Here is a 14,967-nt window from a genome sequence, read left to right on the forward strand (position 1 = left end):
AACATTTATAATTGGAGCTGTATTGATAGATGATAGTTGGAGCTGTATAAATAGATGCTAGTTGGAGCTGTATTGTTAGAAGATAGTTGGAGCTATATTTTTAGATTATAGTTGGAGCTGTATAGATAGTTGATAGGTTGATCTGTATTGTTAGATGATAGTTGGAGCTGTATTGATAGATGATAGTTGGAGCTGTATTGTTAGATCATAGCTGGAGCTGTATTTTTAGATGATAGTTGGAGCTGTATTGATAGATGATAGTTGGAGCTGTATAGATAGATGCTAGTTAGAGCTGTATTGATAGATGATAGTCGGAGCTGTATTGTTAGATGATAGTTTGAGCTGTATTTTTAGATGATAGTTGGAGCTGTATTGAAAAATTATAATTGGAGCTGTATTGATAGACGATAGTTGGAGCTGTATAAATAGATTCTAGTTTGAGCTGTATTGTTAGAAGATAGTTGGAGCTATATTTTTAGATGATAGTTGGAGCTGTATAGACAGTTGATAGGTGGATCTGTATTGTTAGATGATAGTTGGAGCTGTATTGTTAGATGATAGTTGGAGCTGTATTGATAGATGATAGTTGGAGCTGTATTGTTAGATGATAGTTGGAGCTGTATTTTTAGATGATAGTTGGAGCTATATTGTTAGATGATAGTTGGAGCTGTATTGTTAGATGATAGTTGGAGCTGTATTGTTAGATGATAGTTGGAGCTGTATTTTTAGATGATAGTTGGAGCTATATTGTTAGACGATAGTTGGAGCTGTATTGATAGATGATAATTGGAGCTGTATAGATAGATGCTAGTTGGAGCTGTATTGTTAGATGATAGTTGGAGCTGTATTTCTAGATGATAGTTGGAGCTGTATTGAAAAATGATAGTTGGAGCTGTATTGATAGATGATAGTTGGAGCTGTATTGTTAGATGATAGTTGAAGCTGTATTTGTAGACGATAGTTGGAGCTGTATTGATAGATGATAGTTGGAGCTGTATTGTTAGAAGATAGTTGGAGCTGTATTTTTTAGACGATAGTTGGAGCTGTATTTTTAGATGATAATTGGAGCTGTATAGATAGATGCTAGTTGGAGCTGTATTGTTAGATGATAGTTGAAGCTGTATTTTTAGATGATAGTTGGAGCTGTATTGTTAGATGATAGTTGGAGCTGTATTTTTAGATGATAGTTGGAGCTGTATTGATAGATGATAGTTAGAGCTGTATTGTTAGATGATAGTTAGAGCTGTATTTTTAGATGATAATTGGAGCTGTATTGTTAGATGATAGTTGGAGCTGTATTGATAGATGATAGTTGGAGCTGTATTGATAGATGATAGTTGGAGCTGTATTGATAGATGACAGTTGGAGCTGTATAGATAGTTGATAGTTGGAGCTATATTGTTAGATGATAGTTGGAGCTGTATTTTTAGATGATAGTTGGAGCTGTATTGATAGATGCTAATTGGAGCTGTATTTTTAGATGATAGTTGGAGCTGTATTGTTAGATGATAGTTGGAGCTGTATTTTTAGATGATAGTTGGAGCTGTATTGATAGATGATAGTTAGAGCTGTATTGTTAGATGATAGTTAGAGCTGTATTTTTAGATGATAGTTGGAGCTGTATTTTTAGATTATAGTTGGAGCTGTATTGAAAAATGATAGTTGGAGCTGTATTGATAGATGATAGTTGGAGCTGTATTGTTAGATGATAGTTGGAGCTGTATTTTTAGATGATAGTTGGAGCTGTATTGAAAAATGATTGTTGGAGCTCTATTGATAGATGATAGTTGGAGCTGTATTGTTAGATGATAGTTGAAGCTGTATTTGTAGACGATAGTTGGAGCTGTATTGATAGATGATAGTTGGAGCTGTATTGTTAGAAGATAGTTGGAGCTGTATTTTTTAGACGATAGTTGGAGCTGTATTTTTAGATGATAATTGGAGCTGTATAGATAGATGCTAGTTGGAGCTGTATTGTTAGATGATAGTTGAAGCTGTATTTTTAGATGATAGTTGGAGCTGTATTGTTAGATGATAGTTGGAGCTGTATTTTTAGATGATAGTTGGAGCTGTATTGATAGATGATAGTTAGAGCTGTATTGTTAGATGATAGTTAGAGCTGTATTTTTAGATGATAATTGGAGCTGTATTGTTAGATGATAGTTGGAGCTGTATTGATAGATGATAGTTGGAGCTGTATTGATAGATGATAGTTGGAGCTGTATTGATAGATGACAGTTGGAGCTGTATAGATAGTTGATAGTTGGAGCTATATTGTTAGATGATAGTTGGAGCTGTATTTTTAGATGATAGTTGGAGCTGTATTGATAGATGCTAATTGGAGCTGTATTTTTAGATGATAGTTGGAGCTGTATTGTTAGATGATAGTTGGAGCTGTATTTTTAGATGATAGTTGGAGCTGTATTGATAGATGATAGTTAGAGCTGTATTGTTAGATGATAGTTAGAGCTGTTTTTTTAGATGATAGTTGGAGCTGTATTTTTAGATTATAGTTGGAGCTGTATTGAAAAATGATAGTTGGAGCTGTATTGATAGATGATAGTTGGAGCTGTATTGTTAGATGATAGTTGGAGCTGTATTTTTAGATGATAGTTGGAGCTGTATTGAAAAATGATTGTTGGAGCTCTATTGATAGATGATAGTTGGAGCTGTATTGATAGATGATAGTTGGAGCTGTATTGTTAGATGATAGTTGGAGCTGTATTTTTAGATGATAGTTGGAGCTGTATTGATAGATGATAGTTGGAGCTGTATAGATAGATGCTAGTTAGAGCTGTATTGATAGATTATAGTCGGAGCTGTATTGATAGATGATAGTTGGAGCTGTATTGATAGATGATAGTCGTAGCTGTATTTTTAGATTTCAGTGCAGCCTTTGATGTCATTGATATAAATTGTTATTGAACAAACTCACTTGTTATGGCTTTACATTGCCTGTCATCAAATCAAATCACATTTCATTTGTCACATGCTTCGTGAACAACAGGTGTAGACTCACAGTGAAATAATTACTTACAGGCCCTTCCCAGCAATGCAGAGAGAAAAATAGAAACATAGTAACAGGAGGAATAAAACCACAATGAGTAAGGATAACTTGGTTATATACACGGGGTACCCAGTCCATGTAGAGGGGTACGAGGTAGTTGGGGTAGATAAGTCCATATAGATAGGGATAAAGTGACTGGGCAACAGGATAGATAATAAACAGTAGCAGCAGTGTATGTGAGTCAAAAGAGTTTGTGCAAAAAGGGTCACATTTTCAGCATTCTGAGGGGGAAGAGGATTTGTCATGCCTTCTTCATGACTGTGTTGGTGTGTGTGTGAACCATGTTAATTTCTTAGTGATGTGGACATCGAGGAACTTGAAGCTCTCGACTCACTCCACTAGAGCCCCGTCGATGTGAATGGGGGCGTGCTTGGCCCTCCGTTTCCTGTAGTCCACGATCAGCTCCTTTGTATTGCTGACATTGAGGGAGTGGTTGTTGTCCTGGAACCACACAGCCAGGTCTCTGACCTCCTCCCTATAGGCTGTCTCAACCCCGTCAGTGATCAGGCTGTTGTGACCACTGTTGGACCACTGTTTGCCGAGGTCCTCGGCAAACTTAATGATGGTGTTGGAGTCATACACTCGTGGGTGAACAGGGAGTGCAGGAGAGGACTAAGAGTTTAGTTGACTTTACTTCATATGTTCAGAAAAGCAATGATGGTAATATATTGATTAATATAGTGTTGTTGTTATTCCAGACCAGATGTGTAGCCGCCAGAAACAGTATTGCCATGACATAGACTGACAAGATGAATCCAGATGAAAGCTATGATCCCTTATTGATGTAATTTGTTAAATCCACTTCAATCAGTGTAGATCAGTGGTTCCCAAACTTTTTATAGTCCCGTACCCCGTCAAACATTCAACCTCCAGCTGCGCACCCCCTGTAGCACCAAGGTCAGCGCACTCTCAAATGTATTTTTCCATTATTGTAAGCCTGCCACACACACTATATGATACTGTCGTGTCTTTACTATCATTAAACTGAAGACTTCGTTTTTATCAAAGATTCTCTGTAAACTGAATAATCATGTAACTGTAATTAACTAGGAAGTTGGGGCACCAGGGAAAGTATTCAGATTACAAAGTTATAATTTCCTAATATAACCTTTCAGATCTTTTCATATGTGATCAATAGTCTTCTGATTAATGATTTATTTATTTGACCATAGTCTCATTCCAAAAGTCGTAAATTGTTGGTTATCTGCACAAATCCAGTCTTCACTATGAGTCATACATCAATTGTCTTAAATTATTTATTTATTACTAACTAAGTAATTCACAGAAATGCATAAACAAACAGTAAATATGGTTACATGAAATGATAGAATGTGCCCTAGTGGGCTGAACCGGCATGGCGGCTTGTTAGACAAAGGGGCAATGGGGGGTCGACTGAGAAGTCACTACAGAGTTAATTATTACAATTAAAATGCTAATCCCTTACACATGAACGCTCACTCATTCGGGAACAATTGCAATAAATATATATATTTACGCTCAGTGTGTCATCTTGATCGTCGGTGAAAAGTATTTATTTTGTAGAATTGTCTGTCTCCCTCCCTCTCTCTTTCTGTCTTGGTTAGAGGGGATAGTTCAAAGTGACATTCGTTATAGAATGGGTGTTTCTGCGGTTGTCGTTCTTCGCGTTCAAAGATGCCAAATTCCTAGCTGCAGACTAGTAATTAGTATCAAAGACTTGTTCTCATTCTGTCGGTATCGATAGTCTAAGAGTTTAACGACGTCGTATGGTTAAAAGATTCAGCAATGGTCTACACCTTTAGCCCTCTCGAAATTGAGGTAAGCTTGGTCTGGTGATAATTTCTCAAAGTTGGGTTTTATTCAGAATGGCAGAAAAGGGTCTGTCCCAGGATGTCTGACCCTAACTGGGCTCAGGGGCAGTCCTCTGATTTAGTTCAAATCAAAAGGGAATTGTATTTTTCTTCATTAAACAGTCCACAATCATATTACACAATTATACAAACAGTATCGTCCTCACTCATTCATCTTATACAACAATTAGATGTAAACCTCATATCTGAGGCTATTATATAAACAGAGTTATGGTAATGTGGCCACACCATCTCTCTTGAGCTTCCCAAGTTGTAACAAACGGACCAGTTCGTAGCTGGATTCTTCACCGATCTTTTAAACTTTTTCTGGAACATGAAATTTGTTCGTACCTCAAGTTCTGTGAGGTGGAAGGATTTCCTTTGTCCTCTGAAAGTTTACCCTATCTCTAATGTGTGTGGCCATGTGTTGCCATGAGGCAGGGTCTTCTGAGGAATTTACGACCTCTGACCACAGCAGTCTGGTTGTAGAAGCAGAGAGCGGGGGATGGTGCTCGCTGTACTCAAAGAGGGTAACGTCATGACAATACATTTATTAAACATTAGAATGAGTGTGAATTTGTGTCACAACCCGGCTAATGGGAAGTGACAAAGCTCTTATAGGACCAGGGCACAAATAATAATAATCAATCATTTTGCTCTTTCTTTAACCGTCTTACATATAAAACCTTATTTATTCATAGAAAATTGTGAATAACTCGCCACAGGTCAATGAGAAGGGTGTGCTTGAAAGGATGCTCATAACTCTGCAGTGTTCGGTTGTATTGGAGAGAGTCTGTCTTAAATCATTTTCCACTCACAGTCTGTGTCTGTATTTAGTTTCCATGCTAGTGATGGCCGAGAATACACTCTCACATAGGTACGTGGTTGCAAAGGGAATCTGTGTCTTAACAGTGCGATTTGCCAAGGCAGGATACTCTGAGCGCAGCCCAATCCAGAAATCTGGCAGTGGCTTCTGATTAAATTCAATTTTCACAGAATCGCTTGTTGCAATTTCAATGAGTGGACTGGAGGCAGGGCATGAAAGGGATAACGAATCCAGTTGTTTGTGTCCGTAAGCTTGAGTTCATTTGCACACAAAAAAAATCATACAATGATGGAAAGACCTGTGTGTTGTCCTTGTTAATGCAAACAGTAAAGCACTCCAACTTCTTAGTCATAGCCTTAATTTTGTCTTAAATCATTGAATATAGTTGCGGAGAGTCCCTGTAATCCTAGATTCAGATCATTCAGGCGAGAAAAAACATCACCCAGATAGGCCAGTCGTGTGAGAAACTCATCAACATGCAAGCAGTCAGACACGTGAAAATTATGGTCAGTAAAGAAAACTTGAAGCTCGTCTCTCAATTTAAAAAAACGTGTCAATACTTTGCCCCTTGATAACCAGCGCACTTCTGTATGTTGTAAAAGCGTTACATGGTCGCTGTCCATATCATTGTAAAATGCAGAAAATACACAAGAGTTCAGGGGCCTTGCTTTAACAAAGTTAACCATTTTCACTATAGTGTCCAAAACGTCTTTCAAGCTGTCAGGCATTCCCTTGTCAGCAAGGGAGACATAGTGGATGCTGCAGTGTACCCAAGTGGCGTTGGGAGCAACCGCTTGCATGCCCGTTACCACTCCACTAGGTCTCCCTGTTATGGCTTTTGCGCCGTCAGTACAGATATCAACATGAGCAGCAGTTAAGTTTGGCTACAGCGGGACCGTTAGTGGAATTCCAGCGAGGGACGCTGTTACGAATCCCTTTTTGCCCGGCAGTCTAGGGGGGGATGGCAACGAGACACGTAACATAACTCATGCAAAGTACAATAGTGAAAAAGTAACAGTGAGAACGAAAAACCACAGACAACTAAATTACCGTCAAACACTCATGGTTTATTTTTAAACACACGGTAAAGGGGGGCAGGAAAAGGGGCTGAGCTGGACCCAAGGAAAGAAACAAATATCCAAAAACACCCCTAAGCTAGACTAGCCTACTTCAATACAGCTAACTAACTAACCAAAATTACAGCGGGTGGTCCACCCAGTTCTAACTAGTGTTCTTAGACAAAGTATTCCTACGGGTAATGTTTGCCCAAGGGTGACTTGACTTGGTACCCCCTTTTCCCACCAACAAACAAACAGTCATGAAGCACAACAATACAATACTCACATAATAACAGACAAAGTGAAATGTAGTTGCAAAAACCAAAAGAGAGATCTCTGCATACAAATAGAGTTGGAGAGATAGACACAGAGAGATGGAAACAGAGAGATCGAGCTCCAGAGAAAACAACTGAATCGGTTTTTAGGGAAAGGGAAAGGATGTGATTGGGTAAGAGAAAAGGAGCAGGTGTCTTCTGATTAGCGACTGATTGGGGAATGATGATTGCCACCTGTGAGGGGAGGAAGGAGAGAAAATAAATACACAGGATACTTGTATCGTGATTGGATGTTAATTATTTGACTGGGCTACCTGTATTTGACATTGTGTTGTTATTTCTCTGAACAACAGATGGTTTCATGTTATTTTTGGCAGTGAAACGAGGTGACTCAGGTGAGAAAAAAACCTCCCTCAAATGTATAGCCCTGTTGGAAAATTCAAATGGACTGTTTGAAAATGTGAATCACATTTTTATTTGGCGTACCCCTGACGACATTGCCCCAGTTTGGGAATACCTGGTGTAGATGAAGGGGAAGAGACTGATTGTTTGAGACATTTGAGACATGGATTTTTGTGCCATTCAGAGGATGAATGGGCAAGACAAAAGATTTAAGTGCCTTTGAACGGGGTATGGTAGTAGTTGCCAGGCACACTAGTTTGTGTCAAGAAGTGCAACTCTGCTGGGTATTTCACGCTCAACAGTTTCCCGTATGTATCAAGAATGGTCCACCATACAAAGGACATCCAGCCAACTTGACACAATTTTGGGAAGCATTGAAGTCAACATGGGCCAGCATCCCTATGGAATGCTTTGGACACCTTGTAGAGTCCACGCCCCAAAGGATTGAGGCTGTTCTGAGGGTGAAAGGGGAGGGGGTGCAACTCAATATTAGGAAGGTGTTCCTAATGTTTGGTATACTCAGTGTATATTGATTATAAAATATTGATTATTAATGTTGTTGTTGTTTATTCCAGACCAGCTGCGTAGCCGCCTGAGAGAGTATGGCCTCATCACCCCCATCAGCACCGACTCCCATGGTCACTTCCTGTCCCACCTGCTCTCTGCCAATCACAAACAGCGAGTGAAGAGGGAGGTTGGGGCAGAGGGCTCGGAACAGGCCAGTGATAGGCTGTTCTTCAACATCACGGTATTCGGCAGGGAGTTCCACCTGAGGCTCCGTCCCAACGACCGCCTGGTGTCTCCTGGGGCCATGGTGGAGTGGCACGACCAGGTTCCTGAACCAGGCAACGCCAGCAGCAGTAGTACAATCACTAGTAATAGTGGTAGCAGAGGTACTATCCGTGTTGGTGGAGAGAATGGGAGTGAGTCGACCAGCGGTGGAACAGAGAGGATTCTCAGGAGGAGGTTGCTGAAAACAGACTGCACCTTTATCGGTGACATCACTGACGTAAAGGGAGCCTCCGTCGCCATTAACAACTGTGATGGACTGGTAAATTCTCGTCAGCCTTTAATGCAAACACACACACACACTGCCCCCTCGACACTCTCAACGCTTTAGAGATGATTGGTGACCTAATCATGTGGTGGTCAGTGGTTTTAGATGGTTGGAATTCTGCTGTCTGCTCTATGGCTCTGGTCTATAGCTGAGGGGTTAGTCTTCTCTATATATGGTGGTTTACAGCACATTCTGCTCCAGATATTCCTCATTCTGACAGCTGGAAGAGGCTTTGTCCTGATGTTTGTCATGGATGAGTGGTCCTCCATTACTCTCTGCTAACTTGACGTCCATCTTTCCACACGTAAACTACAGTGCCTTAGGAAAGTATTGACCCCTTGACTTTTTCCAATTTTTAAAAAACATTTTCCTCATAAATCTACACACAACACCCCATAATGACAATGCAAAAACAGGTTTTTAGAAATGTTTGCTAATTTATTACAAATAAAAAACAGAAATACCATATTTACATAATTATTTCGACCCATTGCTATAAGATTCGAAATTGAGCTCAGGTGAATCCTTGAGATGTTTCTACAACTTGATTAGAGTCCACCTGTGGTAAGTTCAATTGATTGGACATGATTTGGAAAGGCACACGCCTGTCTATATAAGTTCCCACAGTTGGCAGTGCATGTCAGAGCAAAAACCAAGCCATGAGGTCGAAGGAATTGTGCCATAAAGCTCAGAGATTTGATTTTGTATAGGCACAGATCTGGGGGACGGTACCAAAACATTTCTGCAGCGTTGAACTTCCTCAAGAAGCGTTGCAAAATACGTTTAGAAATCCATGTTATTCAATTATTGCACAGAAATAGAACTCCTTTCTATTTCTGACGCAGATCGCGCTGCAAGTCCTGCCTCTCCCATCTCCTCATTGGTTTATAGAAGCAGGTACCCACGTACCATCTCCTCATTGGTTATACCACGTGGGTGATTGTCAGTAGTTATTACTAATCTCCATGTCAGTAGTTATTACTCATCTCCATGTCAGTAGTCTGTTAGTAGTTATTACTCGTCCCCATGTCAGTTATTACTCATCTCCATGTCAGTAGTCTGTTAGTAGTTATTACTCATCTCCATGTCAGTAGTCTGTTAGTAGTTATTACTCATCTCCATGTCAGTCGTTATTTCTCATCTCCATGACAGTAGTCTGTTGGTAGTTATTTCTCATCTCCATGTCAGTAGTTATTACTCATCTCCATGACAGTAGTATGTTAGTAGTTATTTCTCATCTCCATGTCAGTAGTTATTACTCATCTCCATGACAGTAGTCTGTTGGTAGTTATTTCTCATCTCCATTTCAGTAGTTATTACTCATCTCCATGTCAGTCTGTTAGTAGGTATTTCTCATCTCCATGTCAGTAGTATGTTAGTAGTTATTACTCATCTCCATGTCGGTAGTCTGTTAGTAGTTATTACTCATCTCCATGTCAGTAGTTATTTCTCATCTCCATGTCAGTAGTCTGTTAGTGGTTATTAGTCATCTCCACGTTAGTAGTTAGTAGATATTACTCATCTCCACGTTAGTAGTTAGTAGTTATTACTCATCTCCATGTCAGTAGTCTGTTAGTAGTTATTTCTCATCTCCATGTCAGTAGTATGTTAGTAGTTATTACTCATCTCCATGACAGTAGTCTGTTAGTAGTTATTTCTCATCTCCATGTCAGTAGTTATTACTCATCTCCATGTCAGTAGTCTGTTAGTAGTTATTACTCATCTCCATGTCAGTAGTTATTACTCATCTCCATGTCAGTCTGTTAGTAGTTATTTCTCATCTCCATGTCAGTAGTATGTTAGTAGTTATTACTCATCTCCATGTCAGTAGTCTGTTAGTGGTTATTAGTCATCTCCACGTTAGTAGTTAGTAGATATTACTCATCTCCACGTTAGTAGTTAGTAGTTATTACTCATCTCCATGTCAGTAGTCTGTTAGTAGTTATTTCTCATCTCCATGACAGTAGTCTGTTAGTAGTTATTATTCATCTCCATGTCAGTAGTCTGTTAGTAGTTATTACTCATCTCCATGTTAGTAGTTAGTAGTTATTACTCATCTCCATGTTAGTAGTTAGTAGTTATTACTCATCTTCATGTTAGTAGTTAGTAGTTATTACTCATCTCCATGTCAGTAGTCTGTTAGTAGTTATTACTCATCTCCATGTTAGTAGTTATTACTCATCTCCATGTCAGTAGTCTGTTAGTAGTTATTACTCATCCCCATGTCAGTACTCTGTTAGTAGTTATTACTCATCTTCATGTCAGTAGTTATTACTCATCTCCATGTCAGTAGTATGTTAGTAGTTATTACTCATGTCCATGTCAGTAGTCTGTTAGTAGTTATTACTCATCTCCATGCAAGTAGTCTGTTAGTAGTTATTACTCATCTCCATGCAAGTAGTCTGTTAGTAGTTATTACTCATCTCCATGTCAGTAGTATGTTAGTAGTTATTACTCATCTTCATGTTAGTAGTTATTACTCATCTGCATGTCAGTAGTTATTACTCATCTCCATGTCAGTACTCTGTTAGTAGTTATTACTCATCTCAATGCAAGTAGTCTGTTAGTAGTTACTTCTCATCTCCATGTCAGTACTCTGTTAGTAGTTATTACTCATCCCCATATCAGTAGTTATTACTCATCTCCATGTCAGTACTCTGTTAGTAGTTATTACTCATCTTCATGGCAGTAGTTATTACTCATCTCCATGTCAGTAGTATGTTAGTAGTTATTTCTCATCTCCATGACAGTAGTCTGTTAGTAGTTATTATTCATCTCCATGTCAGTAGTCTGTTAGTAGTTATTACTCATCTCCATGTTAGTAGTTAGTAGTTATTACTCATCTCCATGTTAGTAGTTAGTAGTTATTACTCATCTCCATGTCAGTAGTCTGTTAGTAGTTATTTCTCATCTCCATGTCAGTAGTATGTTAGTAGTTATTACTCATCTCCATGACAGTAGTCTGTTAGTAGTTATTTCTCATCTCCATGTCAGTAGTTATTACTCATCTCCATGTCAGTAGTCTGTTAGTAGTTATTACTCATCTCCATGTCAGTAGTTATTACTCATCTCCATGTCAGTCTGTTGGTAGTTATTTCTCATCTCCATGTCAGTAGTATGTTAGTAGTTATTACTCATCTCCATGTCGGTAGTCTGTTAGTAGTTATTACTCATCTCCATGTCAGTAGTTATTTCTCATCTCCATGTCAGTAGTCTGTTAGTGTTTATTAGTCATCTCCACGTTAGTAGTTAGTAGATATTACTCATCTCCACGTTAGTAGTTAGTAGTTATTACTCATCTCCATGTCAGTATTCTGTTAGTAGTTATTACTCATCTTCATGTCAGTAGTTATTACTCATCTGCATGTCAGTAGTATGTTAGTAGTTATTACTCATCTCCATGTCAGTAGTTATTTCTCATCTCCATGTCAGTAGTCTGTTAGTAGTTATTAGTCATCTCCACGTTAGTAGTTAGTAGTTATTACTCATCTCCATGTCAGTAGTCTGTTAGTAGTTATTACTCATTCCCATGTCAGTACTCTGTTAGTAGTTATTACTCATTTTCATGTCTGTAGTTATTACTCATCTCCATGTCAGTAGTCTGTTAGTAGTTATTACTCATCTCCATGCAAGTAGTCTGTTAGTAGTTATTAGTCATCTCCATGCAATTAGTCTGTTAGTAGTTATTAGTCATCTCCACGTTAGTAGTTAGTAGTTATTACTCATCTCCATGTCAGTAGTCTGTTAGTATTTATTACTCATCCCCATGTCAGTACTCTGTTAGTAGTTATTACTCATCTTCATGTCAGTAGTTATTACTCATCTCCATGTCAGTAGTCTGTTAGTAGTTATTACTCATCTCCATGCAAGTAGTCTGTTAGTAGTTATTAGTCATCTCCATGTCAGTAGTCTGTTAGTAGTTATTACTCATCTCCATGTCAGTAGTTAGTAGTTATTACTCATCCCCATGTCAGTAGTTATTTCTCATCTCCATGTCAGTAGTCTGTTAGTAGTTATTACTCATCTCCATGTCAGTAGTCTGTTAGTAGTTATTAGTGATCTCCATGTCAGTAGTCTATTAGTAGTTATTACTGATCCCCTTGTCAGTAGTTATTTCTCATCTCCATGTCAGTAGTTATTACTCATCTCCATGTCAGTAGTCTGTTAGTAGTTATTACTCATCCCCTTGTCAGTAGTTATTTATCATCTCCATGTCAGTAGTCTGTTAGTAGTTATTACTCATCTGCATGTCAGTAGTATGTTAGTAGTTATTTCTCATCTCCATGTCAGTAGTCTGTTAGTAGTTATTATTCATCTCCATGTCAGTACTCTGTTAGTAGTTATTACTCATCCCCATGTCAGTAGTTATTACTCATCTCCATGTCAGTACTCTGTTAGTAGTTATTACTCATCTCCATGTTAGTAGTTAGTAGTTATTACTCATCTCCATGTTAGTAGTTAGTAGTTATTACTCATCTCCATGTCAGTAGTATGTTAGTAGTTATTACTCATCTCCATGTCAGTAGTCTGTTAGTAGTTATTACTCATCTCCATGCAAGTAGTCTGTTAGTAGTTATTACTCATCTCTGTGTCAGTAGTTATTTCTCATCTCCATGTCAGTAGTCTGTTAGTAGTTATTACTCATCTCCATGCAAGTAGTCTGTTAGTAGTTATTAGTCATCTCCACGTTAGTAGTTAGTAATTATTTTTCATCTCCATGTCAGTAGTCTGTTAGTAGTTATTACTCATCCCCATGTCAGTAGTTATTTCTCATCCCCATGTCAGTAGTTATTTCTCATCCCCATGTCAGTAGTTATTTCTCATCTCCATGTCAGTAGTCTGTTAGTAGTTATTAGTCATCTCCATTTCAGTAGTCTATTAGTAGTTATTTCTCATCTCCATGTCAGTAGTCTGTCAGCAGTTATTACTCATATCCATGTCAGTAGTCTGTCAGTAGTTATTACTCATCTCCATGTCAGTAGTCATTACTCATCTCCATGTCAGTAGTCTGTTAGTAGTTATTTCTCATCTCCATGTCAGTAGTTAGTAGTTATTACTCATCTCCATGTCAGTAGTCTGTTAGTAGTTATTATTCATCTCCATGTCAGTAGTTAGTAGTTATTTCTCATCTCCATGACAGTAGTCTGTTAGTAGTTATTTCTCATCTCCATGTCAGTAGTCTGTTAGTAGTTATTACTCATCCCCATGTCAGTAGTTATTACTCATCTCCATGTCAGTACTCTGTTAGTAGTTATTACTCATCTTCATGTCAGTAGTTATTACTCATCTCCATGTCAGTAGTCTGTTAGTAGTTATTACTCATCCCCATGTCAGTAGTTATTACTCATCTCCATGTCAGTACTCTGTTAGTAGTTATTACTCATCTTCATGCCAGTAGTTATTACTCATCTCCATGTCAGTAGTCTGTTATTAGTTATTTCTCATCTCCATGACAGTACTCTGTTAGTAGTTATTATTCATGTCCATGTCAGTAGTCTGTTAGTAGTTATTGCTCATCTCCACGTTAGTAGTTATTACTCATCTCCACGTTAGTAGTTAGTAGTTATTACTCATCTCCATGTCAGTAGGTATTTCTCATCCCCATGTCAGTAGTTATTTCTCATCCCCATGTCAGTAGTTATTTCTCATCTCCATGTCAGTAGTCTGTTAGTTGTTATTACTCATCTACATGTCTTTAGTCTGTCAGCAGTTATTACTCATATCCATGTCAGTAGTCTGTCAGTAGTTATTTCTCAACTCCATGTCAGTAGTTATTACTCATCTCCATGTCAGTAGTTATTACTCATCTCTATGACAGTAGTTATTTCTCATCTCCATGTCAGTAGTCTGTTAGTAGTTATTTCTCATCTCCATGACAGTAGTCTGTTAGTAGTTATTTCTCATCTCCATGACAGTAGTATGTTAGTAGTTATTTCTCATCTCCATGTCAGTAGTTAGTAGTTATTATTCATCTCCATGTCAGTAGTCTGTTAGTAGTTATTACTCATCTCCATGTCAGTAGTTAGTAGTTATTACTCATCCCCATGTCAGTAGTTATTTCTCATCTCCATGTCAGTAGTCTGTTAGTAGTTATTAGTCATCTCCACGTTAGTAGTTAGTAGTTATTTCTCATCTCCATGACAGTAGTCTGTTAGTAGTTATTTCTCATCTCCATGTCAGTAGTCTGTTAGTAGTTATTACTCATCTTCATGTCAGTAGTTATTACTCATCTCCATGTCAGTAGTTTGTTAGTAGTTATTACTCATCTCCATGTCAGTAGTCTGTTAGTAGTTATTACTCATCCCCATGTCAGTAGTTATTACTCATCTCCATGTCAGTACTCTGTTAGTAGTTATTACTCATCTTCATGTCAGTAGTTATTACTCATCTCCATGTCAGTAGTCTGTTAGTAGTTATTACTCATCTCCATGTCAGTAGTCTGTTAGTAGTTAT

The 14,967-nt window shown here is 38.2% G+C and overlaps 1 protein-coding gene across 5 annotated transcripts in view; it reads left to right on the forward strand.

The window, feature by feature from the left end:
• Window positions 1-14,967, forward strand: part of adamts3 (ADAM metallopeptidase with thrombospondin type 1 motif, 3) — a 178,981-nt gene that overhangs the window by 15,006 nt on the left and 149,008 nt on the right. For 4 of the 5 annotated variants that reach the window (XM_036936580.2, XM_036936583.2, XM_036936581.2 and 1 more), the window contains one exon: window positions 8,033-8,508. In XM_036936580.2, the coding sequence (XP_036792475.2) occupies window positions 8,033-8,508 (476 nt within the window). Of the gene's footprint in view, window positions 1-7,347; window positions 7,451-8,032; window positions 8,509-14,967 lie in introns of those variants that run through there. The other variant, XM_036936582.2, reaches the window with a different exon arrangement.

Source organism: Oncorhynchus mykiss, chromosome 11, assembly GCF_057628025.1.
Source record: "Oncorhynchus mykiss isolate SJ-2025 chromosome 11, ASM5762802v1, whole genome shotgun sequence".
Taxonomy (NCBI): Eukaryota; Metazoa; Chordata; class Actinopteri; order Salmoniformes; family Salmonidae; genus Oncorhynchus; species Oncorhynchus mykiss.